General features: G+C 42.6%; 3 protein-coding genes across 3 annotated transcripts; 2 read left to right on the top strand and 1 right to left on the bottom strand.

Moving 5' to 3' along the window:
• Positions 1–1,978: 1,978 nt before the first annotated feature.
• Positions 1,979–8,296, bottom strand: LOC100835435 (putative lipase ROG1). The gene is made up of 10 exons (XM_003573327.4): positions 7,971–8,296; positions 7,580–7,647; positions 6,782–6,852; positions 6,380–6,595; positions 5,621–5,784; positions 5,343–5,398; positions 5,100–5,152; positions 4,861–4,978; positions 2,713–2,810; positions 1,979–2,612 (listed from the first exon to the last, which is right to left on the bottom strand). Exons 1-10 carry the CDS (start codon positions 8,126–8,128, stop codon positions 2,544–2,546), a joined length of 1,071 nt encoding a protein of 356 aa, XP_003573375.1. The 5' UTR covers positions 8,129–8,296; the 3' UTR covers positions 1,979–2,543.
• A 1,292-nt stretch (positions 8,297–9,588) lies between these two features.
• Positions 9,589–12,505, top strand: LOC100834934 (transcription factor MYBS3). The gene is made up of 3 exons (XM_003573325.3): positions 9,589–9,935; positions 11,179–11,387; positions 11,613–12,505. The coding sequence occupies exons 1-3, from the start codon at positions 9,650–9,652 to the stop codon at positions 12,294–12,296; spliced, it is 1,179 nt and encodes a 392-aa protein (XP_003573373.1). The 5' UTR covers positions 9,589–9,649; the 3' UTR covers positions 12,297–12,505.
• Positions 12,506–14,773: 2,268 nt separating this feature from the next.
• Positions 14,774–15,584, top strand: LOC104583540. Its single transcript, XM_010236000.3, has one exon. It carries the CDS (start codon positions 14,828–14,830, stop codon positions 15,434–15,436), a length of 609 nt encoding a protein of 202 aa, XP_010234302.2. The 5' UTR covers positions 14,774–14,827; the 3' UTR covers positions 15,437–15,584.
• Positions 15,585–17,686: the final 2,102 nt, after the last annotated feature.

Here is a 17,686-nt window from a genome sequence, read left to right as displayed (position 1 = left end):
ACAGACGCAGACGCTCACAAACACACTCACCCCTATGAGCACCTCCGAGAGACCGGTCCGGCATGTCATTTTGAGATTGACGAAGTTACCACATGCGACTCGTAGTTGACAAGCATATCATTGCCACTAAAAAGCACAATGCCAATTAAATACTGAAATAAATCCAGAAAATACAAACACCCATGCGAAGTCTGAAACTTAGGCCTGAGTGGCCTGGTTCCAAATACTTTATGAGAATAAGCATTAGAGCCGAGTTCCTTGCGGCAGAACCAGTTCCAAGCCCGGAATAGGATGTAAAAAATCTGAAATCCCCGTCGTTAATTTATTCGGATGTAGATCGATTTTTCTCGTGTAAAGGTACCAGGAAAAACCCTCGATCGTAGTGATGACGCAGCACTTACGGGTTATGATGACGGGGTTGACAACTTTTCAGCCATAGTTTAACACCGGCGTCGATCGGTTCAACCGCCGGAATGTATCAATCTGGTGCAGTGGGTCAGTCAGTCTGTCCTTAAATGGTTTGAAGAAACGGAGGCCAGGTGCCCGTGTTTACATGTTCCGATCGATTGACTTGACCGAAATAGCCACAAATATAATATGCATGCCTGCCGCACGTATGTACTATCTCCGTCCTCTTAACGCGCAAGTGTTTTAAGATCATCCATTTAACTAATAAAATATAAGTTATATGACAAAAAATATACTATCATTCAAAAATTTGATTCAATATGTATGTAATGATATACTCTTCCGATTTATAATAAGTATCTCAAATTTAATAGAAATTAACCTTCCGGCTTGAAATTCGCTTCCAATGGAAGTCGAATCAGGACCAAGAGGTGCTATTAGAGCCTCTAGCCATTACGCTAGAAGTCCGTTCGCATCTCAAATTTAATACAAAATTACGCTACAAGCCCGTTCGCATCTCAAATTTAATACAAAGTTAGTGCAAACTCATACTAAATCCAGGACACTTATTATGAATCGTAGAGAGTACTTTTTACATAATATAATATATATTTTGATACCCCTCAGATTCATATTAATTGTCAAAATATTACATATATCTAGACGCTTTTTAGGAATAGATACATCCATATTTGGACAAATTTGAGACAATTAATATGGATCGGATGGAGTAGTTAAATTAGCAATGTGTGCCTTTTGTACAAAAGGGAACGGAGAAAGTACGTGCGTTGGCGTGTTGCATGCAGGTGGGCAAGGCAGGAAGAGGCAGCGTCAACACGTACCCGTCCTTTCCGTTTCCCCATCATCATCAGCAGCATCTGCATGTACGTACTCCTTCATCATGTCAACTCTGAACCGGCCACGAGAACGATGCCTCCTCTCACACGATCGATCTCACCGGCCCTGAAAACAGAGAAAGTCACACAGAGATTTGGGGATCAGGAGGGGTACGGTCTTGTTGTAGGCGCGCGGCGTCCCGACTACTGAGAACTGACTGGCCGGCGCCCAAGAAGATTTGCCGGCTGCCGACGCGAACCAAAAAGCACAAGATTGTCCATTGTGGGTGTGTACAAGCAGCGCGCCCTTTTGCCTCCACTCACTCGTCCACGAAAGCTGCTCCTTTTCCCTTTTTTTCCGACTCCTGCACTGCACCGACCGACTCGGGCGCACGCACGAGTTCGGCGCCCAACAAACGGACACTCGTGCCATGCACTAACACACACACAAACAAACACACGCACCACATTTCGCATAAATGTCACATGCAGTTTTTGATTGGATTGTAAGTGACACGGGAACAGGACTACTGGGAGATAAGCTTTAACACACTCACTCACTCTCACTACGTACATGCTTGAAAGTTGGGGTCATATACAAAGATCACTTGTTCGTGACAGTGACACATCGATGACGATATTCTCTGCCTCTGTATGTATATAAAATTATAAATAACTTAGATGGAAACGGCGGCTCGTCACATTCAGACAGCGCCGCGTCCCTGATGATCAGATATAAAATCATACTTCTCATGTTAAGCGATTTTCTATTACACACTTAATATGGACGGAAAGTACTACTATTATTTGTCTACATGTATTATTTGATCTGAGAAAAACAAATCCTCCTTGAACATCTACCGCGTTCCTTTTGAGTCCATAGCAACACACAGGCCTTTGTGCTAGTACTTTTAGACTCTTTGCCTGACCAGGTTTTCCACAACCCAGTCCTTTTCCGTTGCTACATTTTCGCACCACGCTACTGTTAAATACTACCAGTAGTATATCATTTAAACACATCACAGTTCCTAAACCACAAACTGGTCCTAAATCGCGTAGAACTGCTGAACCTAACTTATGTTGTCTTTCGATAGCACGGAACAATTCGTGGCACTCTTATATACAGTTACGACTAATGATACAAGATGAAATCTGAAACTAATTAGTGTAAGCAAGGCGTACTAGTCGCTGCATTCTGTAAGTTCAGGTTGCCATCAAGGCGCATGCCGGATCAGATCAGCGTTTGCCAAGGAGACGTGTCCTCTTCAAGAAAACTACACGGTGGAAGATTGTCACTTGTCAGACCTGGAAGTGGTCTATTATGTGTTGTATGACATCTGCTCCTTCGTTCATGAACGCATACTTGACCTGCAATGGGAAGAGCGTGGATAAGGATATACTAGGTCATGGATTTCATGATGCATGATTGCCAGGGTATAAACGGGGAGAAGGTTAGCAGATAGAAGACCTGGATAATGCTGTGTGCTGCGAAACTCCGCATGCTTGTGTGGAAGCTAACGTCTACCTTCTCCCATGAAACGCGCCTAAGCCCTGTCACCATTTTTTCTACATGATAACACAACCGGGAAAGCAAGTTAGTGTCAGTTCAAAGAAAGTACTAATACAATCTTTTAGGAAATGTTAAGTGCAGAGGAACAGATTAAGTGGACTTCAGCGTTGAGATACCAATTCCACGGACCTTCCTATGCCTCATAAGAAATAATACAAATACATAGTCATCAGTCTGGAGTTCTCCATGTGGGCTTGCTCTAGGAGATGAACTCACACAGCTGCTGTTTCGTTAATGAAATCAGGAGCTGAGCTTCTTAATTCGAAAAAAAAATATGTGGGCTTGCTTAATTTTACTTCAACATCCTTCTTTTGTTATCATTTCAGGTTTCATGTCACAGGAAGAATGATGCCTCATCTTGGGCATGAGTTCCAAAAAATCTATAGCAACGAAGAAAAACTAAGCACAAAACCTTTATCAGTTCCAACAAAAAAGTCTGCATGTTGTGCATACTGAATTCATACAGAACAACGGGATCAATGACTAATGATGGTACTCTGTCTATTCTCAAAGTCCTATGTTATATAACCAAGTGCGCAAGTGGTAAGGAGTAGAATTGTGAGGAACATAAGACAAAACTGTCTTTCTAGTGCTCAGCCAAAATTGCAGTCATCCATTTGACTGTTGAGTGCGAAAAATGGACTTTAATAAATAAATAAATTGCTTGTCAATTAGTTATGACTAACTTTAGAGGTCCCAACTCAACATTATGAAAGTCAACGAATCACAATGTCAGATAAAAATCTTGTAAGTGCAAAACAATGGATTGATCCAAGTACCCTGTTGATGTTAAGAAACCTGTTACTTTATATGAATCAATGGACTTGTAACAGGTGACTGGCTCGTTGCTTTCTTTTCTTTATGGTTAGAAACGATAAAATGGATAACATACAGTATCATCTCCAAAACTTCCTAATTGCATACTTAAATATGTGAGCTAATGCACACAAAAATGCACCAGTGAAGTTAGGATATTTATGTTAACAGGGAAGTCACGAGCTTTGCACAGTCCAAAAGTTTGACAAGTTACATTCTCAGCCTTCATCCTTCAACGGGTGCAGCATCGGGTCGGCAATAGTCAATGTACTTGAATATCACTATCGAGCCTAACTTTAAGATGTAAAGATTTGGATATATCTCAGGAAAGATCAAAAGCACTGAAGGGGTAGGGAAATAAGATGAAATATTCAACTCAGAACAGGTAGTGAGGGTAACTTCCACGAAGGAGAACATTTTAACAGGGAAGCCATTATGCTCCATATGAAGGCTACGAGCACATTTTAAACAACTACATAATCCACATATACTCCATACAAAGACTACGGGCACATTTATAAACACATCTTCTTGCAGCACATGTAGCTTTTTTTGAGGTGCTATCCAGTGATATTTGTGTGTGCTGCTCGCTACATGCAAGTCTTCAAACAATCCTCATTAGAACAAAGCTTGCATGGACTTTACTATGTTAACTGTTCAACACAACACAAATAGGCTATATCTCCTAGTAGTCAAATTACGTCAGGCCTTGCTTCAGTCTCAAACTTCAAAGGAAGACCAACAGTCCCTGGACTATTTGTGAACCTAGCTCTATTGTTAAAAGTGCTACATTTGGATGTGGAACTGCACAGATTCTTGCAAATAATTAAATCTTGCTAGTCAGCAGACCACATGGAATATCCTAGACATATGATAGGGGGCTGAATCAGCATAAGTCAATGACATTTTCTGTGTGATTATTACATCCAAATCATTAAGAATGCCATGTGGTAAGACCAAAATGATACACTAAAAAACTCTTAATATAATATCTTATTGTGATGTTGTTTTAAGACTAATCTGGTATAACTGATCTCAGAAGTGTGGGATTTGAATAAGGCAAATAACTTTATGAAGGGAAGATTAAACATTCAAAAACAATTTTTGCACACAGTAATAAGCATCATTGGAACTTGGAAGCTAGTACTAGTGCCGAATTATGATTCATGAAAGAGTAAAAAACCGAAAGACAGAAAGATAAATATCCTGTATGCTACTATCTAAACTGACCTTCCAATATGTCCAAATCGTAGTCTGATGAAGAATCTTGACACCTCTCGTCTTCGATCTCTTCTGAGTATTCCTCGTGTACAATGTGGGGGTACTTCTCACACAAGGATTCCTCCCACTGCAAATCATGAAGAAACAAAGGGAACGTCTCTATATAAGAATCACGCTATGAGCAAATCCTATTGTCCTACCAAGATAATGCCCAGAAGGCTGGAACAACCAGAAATCAATAAAAGTACCTTAGGCAGCTCAGTGTTTCTTCTAATAGAGGATGTTCTCCAGCCAACAATGTCTGAATGTCATGAGTTTAAAGAATTGACGAGTACAAAGTCTAATAAAATAAATAAATAAAGTACTACTCCTTCCGATCCATAATAAGTGTCGCTTATTTAGTACAAAGTTGTACTAAATCAGCGACACTTATTATGGATCAGAGGGAGTACATAAAAACATATATTCCGTATTTCAAATAATTAGGATACGGTCACAATCAGCATTGGCATATACCACTCGTCGTTTAAATGCTCGCAAAGCAGATCTAAAAAGAATGCAGTTAACCAGTATTAGAGTAGTTATCACATAATATGCAAGCCAGGATAAACAAATTATTACTCCCTCCGATCCTATATTCTTGTCGTTGTTTTAGTTCAAATTCGAACTAACACCACACCAAGAATTTAGGATCGGAGGGAGTATTTTGCAACAGGAATAGACATAAAGGGAATAATCTAAAAGAAACCAAAGGCAACATAAAGCTTACATAAAGTGAAGATCGCTGTAATCTTCTACCATACGCTGCAACAGTGGCGGCTCTCCCTCGTCATTGTCAGTAAGAAAAAGATGTCTACCAGTTCTTCTAAATATCCAATGGATGACACGAGAAGCAAATCTCTCCATTGTAATGAACCCAAAGAGGAGCGGAACCTAATTAATTTATACCAGTGAGAGCGTTCACATCAAACAAAGAAGCTCTACAAAACAAACATATATGTTTGTATAGTAAAGCCTGATAACAAACAAAAATGTATGTTTGCATAGTAAAACCTGACGATGTCAATAGATACATTATGTTAGCAACAATGTCCCAACTACACACAAAAAAATTGCTATAACATAATCTTAAAAAGTTACTGGATATATATACGTAATAAGTCAATAAAATGTTCCAGCTAAACAAGCTAGGAAAAAACTGAAGTATGGAAGAAAAATTTGGAGGGCACATTGTTAGACCTCCGAGGAGCAAGCAGGGGCCGGGCGGAGACAGGGGAGGGGGGAGCAGGGGCAAGTTAGATCTGTGTTAAACTTAATTACTGTCCGGCCATTAGTAAAAATAGATATCTAACCTCCAAGTTCCCAACGTGTTGAAAGGCCCAAGACAATTAGTCCACAATGACACTAGTTAGAATTTTTGTCGGATCAACTAAATATTGCATGTTTGTTTTATACAAATAACATAGAAGACATGAGATTAACTTGAAGCATTTTTTTTCAGTTTTGTATACATCAGGAATAAAAGTACCTGCTTGTTTCCTCGAGAACCGAGGTGCGGCGTTGCTACAGTTATAAAGTTAATTGCTTCCAACCCACATATGTTTCCTTCGGCTTTGGTATCAAACGTGCTATTTGGATCTCTATAAAGTTTTGCGATTGCATATCTTGCTACTAAACCCCCAACGGAGTGTGCAAGAAAGGAAATTTTGGTGAGTTCTGGTCTTCTACTGATTACGTCAAGAACCTGAGTAAGAAGAGAACAAGAGTGAGGAACAGAGATACAATACTGTTTTTAAGATAACATTTAAAAAAGGTGTTTTCACCCATAACATCATTTGATCATTTCAATAAAAAGTCAATATGATTGATCAGGTAGCCTCTAAATATTTAGACCCTTGAGTACAGGCCATCTGCTGCATGTGATACTTGCCTCATCCGCTAATCGTTCCCCCATAACATCAACACCATCAAGAGTCAAGGTGTTCATGTTTTTCTCACTACCTGTAAAATTGAACAATAGGGCTAAGTAACACAATCTTGATAAATATGCTCATAGACTACCTATTTTTACAGTTACGTAAATAATAGTTCAGTCTAGACTACTTATAGTTCCCCCATAACAATCATAGTTACATCAATATTTGAGATCTGATGGCTGGGATTGGAAGTTTTCAAGTTTTCACTGAATAGAGGTTTTCACCTGATATGTCGTCATTTCTAATTCTGACTATAAATACTCCGGTGCCACATTGTCCAAAAGATCCCAGTGCTAGTCTACAAATTAATATTTTCCAACACAAAATTTTCAATAACAAGGCATATTTGTGATTGAAAATAAAGACACACAAACACACAGCTTTCCGACTGACATTATGTTAACCCATATCTGGTTGAATATCATAGTATAGTTATCCATGCATCAGAATGAAGCAATGCTAACAGAAAGATGAATCGAAAGATTATCGTGACATGCCAAGAAATAAATGGAAATATACTCATCATTAAAAAAAGAAACAGCTTCATTAAGTTTCAGCTATATTAATGTAAGAATCAACAAAATTCTAAATGCTTTTTTGTCAAGAAGATTTTATTATTATTACCAAATTAAGTCAAACAATGAATGAATGAAATAAACAAACAGACGATTTGAAAAGAGCATGATATTAAAGCATGCAAATCAGTAGCAAACTAGTGACTGTGATCGGTAAAAGTACAAAAACCAACTTACAGTGCACAATTACATCGTCAGGAAGTTGCTTTACAAATTCGTTAGCAGCATATTGCCAGTCAGTAGTACTGTTGGAAAAAAAAAGGAAATAACTGATTAGTAAGAAAATATTTGAACAAAAAATGTACCAGTTCATAATGTAAGTACGGAGTGCATGATTTGCCATCCCAAACTACTTACAACTCACCCCCGTTGAATCCCCACATTTCCCGACTCAAGCCAAGCAGCATTCCCGGAGTAATAAAAAGATAAAAATCCTAACCCTGGTAGCAGAAACTGGACAGGTGCGCAGGCGGCTATCTACGGTCTACCCAACCCACCACGGCGAGCACGAGGTGCTCGACCTAATTCCTGAACGGGAACCACACATAAGACGCACGCACGCACGCACCTGCCGAGGATGCCGTGGACCATGATGACGAGGTGTTCCGGCGCGTGGGAGGACACGGCGTCGCTCCAGACGTCGACGCCGCCGGACGCGGACTCCTCCGCCCTCGTCGGCGTCCCCACGTCCTCCTCCTCCTCCGCCTCCTCGCCGCCCCGGCCCATCCTTGCGTGCGTGCGCGGGCGCGTGTACGGGCGCTGGCGTGTACTTAAGAGCTCCCGTGGTCGGCCGGCACGCGGCGGCCGATGCTTGGGTGCGGGGGAGGATGTCGGCTGGCCGATGGTGGAAGCGGGCCCCAGCGAAGGAACGAGACAGGACGAGAAGCCGTGGAGTAGAGGACACGAGTCGCCGTTTTGCACTGCGGCCCCTGTAGTATTCGAGTTTTACAAGCTTTCTGACACAGGATGTCGGCGAAGAAAAGAGCCCGGCCCAGTTTTTTTTTTAGGGGAGCCCGGCCCAGTTAAGTACACTCCGACTACTACTCGACTAGCTATAGTAGGACTTTAGGAGTAGGCCCATGAAAGTACGGGCCTCCGTATGTTCGCAGGCCCACCAAGAGACCACACTTCTTCCTCTCTCTTTTTTTCCCACTCCTTCCGACTGACTGGATTCCTTTTCCGTTTTAGCTTTGATTTCGGTAAGCAAGAAGAACTTTTGAACATACCTCTAAAAATATAAATACCTCCAAAAATAGAAAGCAAGGAGAGAACGTCATGTGGGGTCTCATCGTCCGTGGCAAAGCATTATCACCAAGATCTTTCTTGTTCTTCTTCTTTGTTCTCAGCAATTTATAGAGAGAAAAGAAAAAGGGGAGTTCTCCTTTTTGTTTTGAACGGTGGAACCTTCTCTTGTCTATCACGGGACAGGAGCAAAAGAGCTCTTCCTCACGGCTCACCAAGAAAACGGTTTTCTTTTGTTCTTTTGTGGTGGCTGATGATGAGCCGTCATCCACCCATAATGTCTCCAATATCAGTTGCTACTTTTTACTCTTCACAAGGCAAGAAAACCATAAGAAACAAAAATAGAATCGTCATCATCGTGATGGGGTGAAATCTGAGGCGATAAGATGTGTAGAACCATACCTTTACTGTTTAAAAGAAATTGTGGAATTACCAAAAATGCCCAACAAACTACTGGTGTATACTGGAGTAGAGAGCATCAAGCAATTGGCTGGCTACCTTGTTAGGACTTAGGACTGGTATTAATTTTTGCCCACCTATAGATGGGCCATGATTTTTGTATCCAATTAATTGTGAGGATACCATCAACAACAAATAAATCGTCCCAACTATAGATGGGCCATGATTTTTGTATCCAATTAATCGAGGAAAAAAAATCAACAACAAATAAATCATCCAGATCATCCTCTCCTAACTCGATTAATTGTGGTAATTAAGAGGTTTTAATTGCGAATAACAGCGTACCAAAAAATCGCTTGAAAAAAAGGAAAATCCCTACAAAATCTCTTCCAGGCTTGACGGCCAAGATAAAAAAATTCCAGAAAATCCAGATATCAAGCCAGTAATAAAACCGAAAAATTGATTCCAGATAAAGAAAATCCAGCTCACCTCTCTCTGGTCGTATACTACTTCTACGCTTTTTATCTCCCTCCCCACAAAATAAATACGGGACGCCTCCTGAGGAGAAAAGGAGAAAAAAAGAAAAATCCGCACCCTAAGCTAACCATGACGAGGGACGGCGTGCCGCCGACGGCGCCGGCGCCGGCGGGCGGGGCGTCCGGGGACGGGCCGAGGCGGTGCTCGCAGTGCGGGCACCACGGGCACAACTCGCGCACGTGCACGGCGCGCGGCCCCGTGAAGCTCTTCGGCGTGCGCATCGGCGACAAGCCACCCATCAGGAAGAGCGCCAGCATGGGCAACCTCGCCCAGCTCGCCGCCGAGGGGAGCGGCGGCGCCAGGGCCGGCGGGTACGGCTCCGAGGGGGACGACGATAAACCCCACCGGAAGCGAGGTGAGTTTTTTTTTTTCCTTCCCTCCCTACCTAGCCTACTAGAATATGTGAACTTTTTTTGTGTTGCCTGTTTGCTTATGGCTGAAGATTTATTCGGTTGTAGTGTAATAAAAGTATTTTTTTTTCTTGATGCTTCTGTGATGTGTTTTAGTTGGGCAGTAAGAGAAGTTATCTGTTGCAAGTGTTTGAGGAGTTGTACTAGTATGTAAGAATGTCCTTTGATGTGAAGATGCAATTTTGATTGGTTTGGAAATCTTTAGGGAACTGTATAAGAGTTGCTTGAGAGGTATTTGAGTTCATGGTTTGATTCCTTTACATACAGATTTGGTTATACTGGTTAGTGGCTTGTACTTGGAATTTTTATATTATTATTTTTAGAAACTGACATACTGTAGATGAATGGCTGCTCCTGTTTGTGATCTGATTTGGTTGGTGAACTATATGGACTGGGGTTTGATTGTGATGCCCCATGTTCACATTTTGAAGTGTAGCTGTTTGAATTTACTTACCAGTCTGATTTTTACTTATGTATAGTCCATCATAGGTAGGTATGTAGGGTGAGTTGATCATATTGAAGTCGCAGGGTATACTGAGATCTGTTACCTTGAGTTTGTTGCTTCAAGATTTTGTGTTTTATGAGGTTTCTTGATTAGCGCAAGGCTTGTGCTGTTGTAACAACAGATTCTATTACCATTTACCAATGAGGAATTTCACCTCGGGCTAACATTGATAGAAGTCCATTTTCCAATCTGCCTATGCTATTAGGAGGAGTAAAACTGAATGGAAGTACAAAGCCACAAACCAGAGCTCAAAGACCTCCAGAAAAATGAAAGCCAAACTAGAGGCTAGCACGATGATAGTTGTAGCCTGGAGTTCTAAAATGGCTTTTGTTTGAGTTATTCTTTTAGATGTGGTAAATTTTGTCACAATTTGTAGATTTTGAACAATGATAAACTCGTTCTTCTATTTTTATGTTGCCATTGGGGCTTGTGTCACTTAGTGACCAAATACTTCTGTTGCAACCCACAAATAAAATACATCAGTATCTCCTATATTTATCTGGTTATGCTCACACCATTTATTTGTATATATGCACGCATTCTTGTCATGTTTGATGATATGTCATCTTTTTTCTAGCCTTCCTTATACAACTTTAGCACTCTGTGTTTAGACATTGCATTTATCGTCACTGTCATTCTTCTCTTGTGTTTGATTTGAACAAAGTGGTCTTTTTTGGTGACAGGTGAGTCATGGTCAGAAGAGGAGCACAAAAATTTTCTACTGGGGTTGAAGGAATTAGGAAGAGGAGATTGGCGAGGCATATCCCGTAATTACGTTGTTTCGAGGACACCCACTCAAGTTGCTAGCCATGCTCAGAAGTACTTCATTCGCCAATCAAATGTTCATAGGAGAAAGAGAAGATCAAGCCTATTTGATATGGTCATTGATGATGTGAGCACCTCTCTCTTTCTCTCAGGTCCAGCTCCTATTCAAATGTTTTTTGCATGCTTGCATTTGACTATCAGTGGTGCTTATTCTTTTTGTCTTTGTTCCTGTTGCTGTATTAAGTTGGTCTAGATCCATTAACATTGAATGTTTTTAATATATGTTTCTTTGAATTATTTAATCCTTGCCCCCAGAGTACTAATTGCATATGTTTTTATTGTTTTTAATCAGTCTGGTGATCGGCCACTCTCTCGTTCATCGTCACAAGAGATGCCACTATCCCGTTCATCTTCAGAAGAAGTAGAAGAGTACATCGAGGATCTGCAACCTGTTAGTGCTCCTGTGCCTGTTCTAACATCTGTTTCAGTCCCACCAACAGTGCCAGTGGTCCCACCACCAATGCCAGTAACAGCATCGCCTGCTCCTGTGCTAACAAATGCATCAGCCCCACCAGTTCCAGCAATGGCACATCAACCTGAGGAATATGAATCGGCTGGTTCAAGTTCAAATACCAGAGAAGCAGGGACCATGATGCCACAAGTCATGCACCCCTATGGATATCCAGTGATGTTTCCTCCACCTCACTATGCCCCAGCATTTTATCCGGTTCCATACTACGGCTATGCTCCTATGTTCTACGGGCCCCCCGTTCCGGTGCAAGCATCATCCCAAGCTACAGTACAAGCATCACATGAGCTTGTCAGGCCTGTTGCCACCCACTCAGGTCCTCAGATAAATGTCGAAGACCTCTATGGCATGTCTGAACTGAGCCTGAAGGGCAACTCAAATACCAACAGTGTTGCTCCTAATTTGCAGTTGCCTCCAAAACCAAATGGGACAAAAGATAGGCGATCTGCTTTCCATGCGAAAGCACCTGCCAATGGATCGTCAAACGGACTAATCCCAGCGAAGTGATTTGGCCATTCATGTGTATGTAGTCCTTAGAGGGTAGAAAAATCATAATAGCTTATGCTGCTAAAACAGTGTTGTGATACATGGGAAATGTTTTCGCTGCTCATGTTAGCTTTCATGTATGGAAGTGATATGTTCCCTGAATAAAATTTATTGTTATAGTCATAACCGAGTGTTGAATTCATGTTTTGATAGGTTTATGTTGAAATCGAGTTGGATTGTTCCGTTTGTTAAATAATGTCGAAATGTCAGTTTACCCCTACAACAAAGGTATCAGTGGTGCTCTTTCATATGTGGATGATTTAGCAAAAAGATAAAGTAACTTGCTATGTATTCTTCCCCACGCTTTCTGTTTTTGAGATGCAATCTAGTCAGGAGTCCACTAAGGTTCTGTTTTGATAGCAGAATTGGAATTAGGAAATGCAATCAAACTCTTAATTCTGATTTCACAGGAATTTAAATTGGATCTCAATTCAATTTCAAGTGTTTGGATGGTAATAGAATTGCACACTAGAATTAATATCCAAATTTGGTTTGGCTCATTTGGTATTTGGTCAATGCACAGGCATTGAGCCATGGAACCTGGAAAAAGAGAGAAAGTAGCCAGAATATGGTTCAAGTATTTGCATCATCTTTTTCCCGAGCCGAAGACCAATTATCTATGCTTTTTTAAAAGGGAAACAGTACGCGATTACCTACTGTGAATAAGATTAAACAAAGAGTATATGTACTAGTGTATTGCAAGAAGAAAAGATAAGGAATATAGTGTGCTACCTATCCACTCTCTTAAGCCTGCACACTTCTTTCTCTGTGCCCTGTAAAAGAATAGGATTAGCTCTTCTTTCAACATCCTTCGACATCTGTAATTATTCCTTGTGCCCCAAATGCTCCAGGTTGCCAGTGTAGCAATTTCCAAATGCTTGAATTGCTTGAACCATAGTTTTAAAAAGAGAAAAAGATTGGCTAGGCTCGGCCGCAGTGCAGATTATTTTAAAACCGGACCGGCCGTTCAACATTGCATATGGCTTAATTAGCCATGCCTATGCTGCTGCACAGCCAAGCTTCCGAGTTTGGAGGCGAGCATAGTCCTACTACCCCTGTCACCGATAACCATGGCAAGCAGTAGCGCTGCCGCAGTGTCGACGAGCTGCGACACCTTCTTGGCGCAGCCTTTTATGGCAATGGCGGCATCAGCATAGTCAGGGTCCTTCTCCTTGTTGGCATCTGTTGCTATAATCCCGGCACATTAGTTGGTAGTTTACTTGTTTTAGCTTCCAAAATAAGTTAGCATGCGCGAGCCGTGATCTGTGCGAGCCGTGCCGAGTCTGTTGAGGCTGGTGCGCCGAGTGCGCGTCCAGACCGCGTCGTGCGGGGCATGGGGACACCCATCGCATTCCTGAATCGTGGGATGGCACGATCCGTTGTGGGAGCCTGAGGCGCTTAACCAGACCGAGTCTATCTCGTATAAATAAGAGGAATGAAGAAACAGAAAAGCTGCAACGTTTTGCGCAGCACAAACACCTTTGTCTTTGCTGTACACCACCTGTTCGACACAATTCCAGTGAGTTGAGAGAGGATCCGGGTTCACACTCCTTCTAGTCCTGCAAGCAGGCACCAACGGAGCGTCGCGGCTGCCTGCGCCATATTGGGCTCTGTCACGCCAGTCAGCCAGTGTGCTCGGTCAGACAGAATGAGTACGCTGCCCTCCGCGCGTCTGGGAGCGATGTGATCCGGTCCTCGTTCCGGTCTTGCTGGCCTCCATGGCACTTGTTGCTGCCGTCTTGCTCCAGCGACATACCCTCGCCCGCTGCATGAACTTGTTGAGCAGCTTGGTGCGCTAACCAACGCAACCAAAAGACCGATCTGATAGAAAAAGCTAGTCAATCCACTTATACTTCAACACTCTCCCTCACATGTGTCTCCCGCAGGCTTAAATGTTTAATTGCGGCTCGAGACCTCTTGGGTTCAAAAGTATGTCGCAATTTAATTGCGGCAACCGGGTCTCAAACTCAAGACCTCTTGGCTCGATACCATGAAGAGCTTCATGCGCTAGCCAACACAACCAAAAGACCAATTGATGGAAAAGGCTAAGTAATCCACTTATACTTCAACACTTGTGACCGATGTGTATGTGCACTGTCTCTTACTAGTTTGCAGCAGCGTCACTAGCGGTGTGTTCTCGAATTGTGGCAATGACACTGCGCCACGTGTGCACGTCTGTTACTATACACCTGCCAACTGGCGCTCACTCGCCAGCCTTGTCGTGGACCTCCACGGCTCCACCAAATGCATGTCAAATAAATGAAGGTTTTTTTTTCAATCTTCATAGATATTATGCGCATGTCCATATTTATTTGCTATAAATATGACAAATAAATAAAGATCATTTTTTCAATCTTCACAGATACTATGGGCATGTCCATATTTATTTGCTATAAATATGACAAATAAATGAAGGTCGATTATTTTTTCAATCTTCACAGATACTACGTGTATGTCCATATTTATTGTATTGCGGTAAATATGAAAAATAAATGAAGAATATAATTCTTTTCAATCTTCACATTGGCTCTCATCTCTCACACACAAAGATGAAGATCATCCTCCTAGCCCTCGTCTTCCTCCTCGCGTCCCCCTTCACCTCTGCCGGGAGGAGCTGCCCCGGCGTGACGTCCATGACGCCGGCGGCGGCGTGCAAGGCGGCATGCGGCACGCCGCTCATGCTCAGCCTCTGCACGGACACGCTCAGCAGGGAGTTCAACCCCAAACCCAACGAGATCACGGCGTACGCGCTCCTGGCGGTGCGGCAAGCCCTCGAGTCCCAGAAGGCCACCGTGGGCCGCATCTTCGCGCTGATCGGCAAAGGAGGGCTCTCGCCCAAGGAGGTGCTGGCCTACATGGCCTGCCTGCCGGCCTACAACTTTGCCGGGGAGTCCATGGGCCACATCTACGGCGACATGCTGCCACGCTGCTTCTTCTCCGGGCTCCTGGAGGAGTACCAGAAGGGGATCAATGGGGGCATCGAGAGCTGCAGGGACGGCATCTTGCAGTTCCTGGCGACGCCGCTTTACGCTCTCATCGTCGCCGACCGGAACAAGGCCGTGCTGGCCTTCTTCCTCGGCAGGTTGTTGCTGAGTCAATGACCGTTCCCAGATTGTAGTGCTGCATGTCTTCGAGTAATCGCTGCAGATTATTAACCCAAATAATAATTATATATTGTAGAGCGTGTGATGATCGATCTGGCATGTTTTGGGATACAATATGAATTACTAACTCCATTGTGTTGTTTTACATTGTGCCTGATGTACTCACATTACTGTCTTCCTGGTCATGGCGCACTAACCTAGTGCCTTCTATTATTTGTGTGTCGTTTTCGTAATTTTGCCTGTCGTTGTATCCAAGGGGCTATGATTACCTATTTGTATTGAATTTGTATGAATCGATTATGATTCAAGGAATTTGGGAATTACATTTGGGTTTACCGAGTTCTTAATTTTGGATGGGTTTGCAATTGGGAGCCCACTACTACAGAAAGGCTTATTAGTAACTTCCTATTACTGATGATGGGTATCATCAGTAATGGTCTCTAGGTACATCAGTAACGGTTGGAGCGACCGTTACTGATGTACCATCATCAGTGACGGGCGGCCCGACGCGACCGTTACTGATGAATACCATCATCAGTGACGATCACGTTTCCGCGCCCGTCACTGATGATATGTACATCAGTCACGGTCGCTTTGCCACATCAGTGTCGGGCGAGCGACCGACACTGATACATTTTCAGTAATTAAAAAATAATTAAAACCACAGAAAATACACAGAAAATATATATTTGAATACACAGCACAGCACTGAAAAATACACAGCCACATCATTTAAAGCATATAAATGTATATAAAGCCGCATCATTTAAAGCATATAAAGAATACAAATGTATCTCACTTCACGACATTGATTACAAAGTGTCAAAATTTCATAGAAGCATATAAAGAATACAAATGTATCTCATTTTCAAGTTTGAAGCTATTGTTGTGGGTGAACCCGAGTCACCACTTGTTTCACGTGTTCGTAGAAGTCCCCACTAGGCTTGATGACCTCATTGTTGATGAGATGAGCGAACTCCCTTTGAATGTTATACACGACCCATTTAGGTCGGTGTCCCATTGTCATTCGGGGCCGCCAGTACTCTTCCATCATCGTCACTGACCCCTTCCACTCAGGTTTGAACATGCTGTCATTCTCCATAAAGATGTGACAGCAGTAGTAGCCACAGAACACACAGTCGAGCGGCTGTTGCTGGCAAGGGAACCTGTGGTTGTGGTGAGGCTCGTCTTTATAGCCTTTAACAGCTAGTTTTCCCTTGGTCGCCACTTTCCAGGCAGTGTTAATGAGTGATTTGATGGGTTTCCAGTACCGATCTCGAACACCCTTCTTCGAAAGTAGTGAATCGAAGTAGTACACCGCGGACCAAGGCAAACAAATGAGTAGTGTCACCCAATGGTCTCTGTTTTCAAAAGAAACAAATTTTAGTATCTAAGGGTGTATAAGAAAGACTGAATTAGAAAAAACAAACGGTTCCATATATAAAATTCAACTTACTCCAAATTAAGGAAGAAGAGGATAAAGTCATGGTCTGCGTATTTCTCCAGACATGCTACCAAGTATTTAGATGCCAGGGTTCTTGAGGGATCCTTTTCTGGCTCAAGATCGATGTCACCGTAGTTGAACACCGCGGGGTCTAGAATGGATATTTTTATGACCTCCATTCGTCGCATTTCCCTTATTTGGTAGGCAGACCACAGCCTTAAGAGGTTGATATCAAGTTTTTGGCGGTTGAAGAGGTGGAACAGTTCATTGAAATTCACACCAAAGGTGATAGGACGTTCCTGAATGTTCCTAGTTTCTTGGTCAAAGAAGCCATAGTCTGATGGGATTCGAACATTGATTTGTTGGGCATGCTGTTGAGAACCAGCTGATGCTTGCATGTAGAACTGATGAAACTCTTCCATCTCTCTGGACACGGCACGCAGGGAATCTTCGGTGACCATTGGTCTTTCAGGATAGTAAATAAGGACGAAGACCCCGCTCTGTTCATCAGTAACGGTTGCGCCGGACCCGTTACTGATGTGCCGTGACATATAGACCGTTTTGTAGTGGTGGCCCTTTTTTGGGTTACAGAACTAACTGGAGCAAGGAATTGTTTGAAAATAGTGTGAGCTAATTATGTTTTTTGGGATCAATTCAGAAATGGATGCCCTTTCTTGGGGGAGAAAAAAATAGGTAACAGAAAGGTTGGGGTAGTGGGGTCGAACCCAACACCTTAGGGTTTGTTGCGGGCCAAAAAAAGGTAACTAAAAAGGAAGTGGTGCTAGAATCGAACCTAACACCTC

The sequence above is a fragment of the Brachypodium distachyon genome, chromosome 3, assembly GCF_000005505.3.
Source record: "Brachypodium distachyon strain Bd21 chromosome 3, Brachypodium_distachyon_v3.0, whole genome shotgun sequence".
Lineage (NCBI taxonomy): Eukaryota > Viridiplantae > Streptophyta > Magnoliopsida > Poales > Poaceae > Brachypodium > Brachypodium distachyon.
The sequence above is the reverse complement of the archived record's forward strand: the minus strand, read 5'-3'. Positions and strand labels throughout refer to the sequence as shown.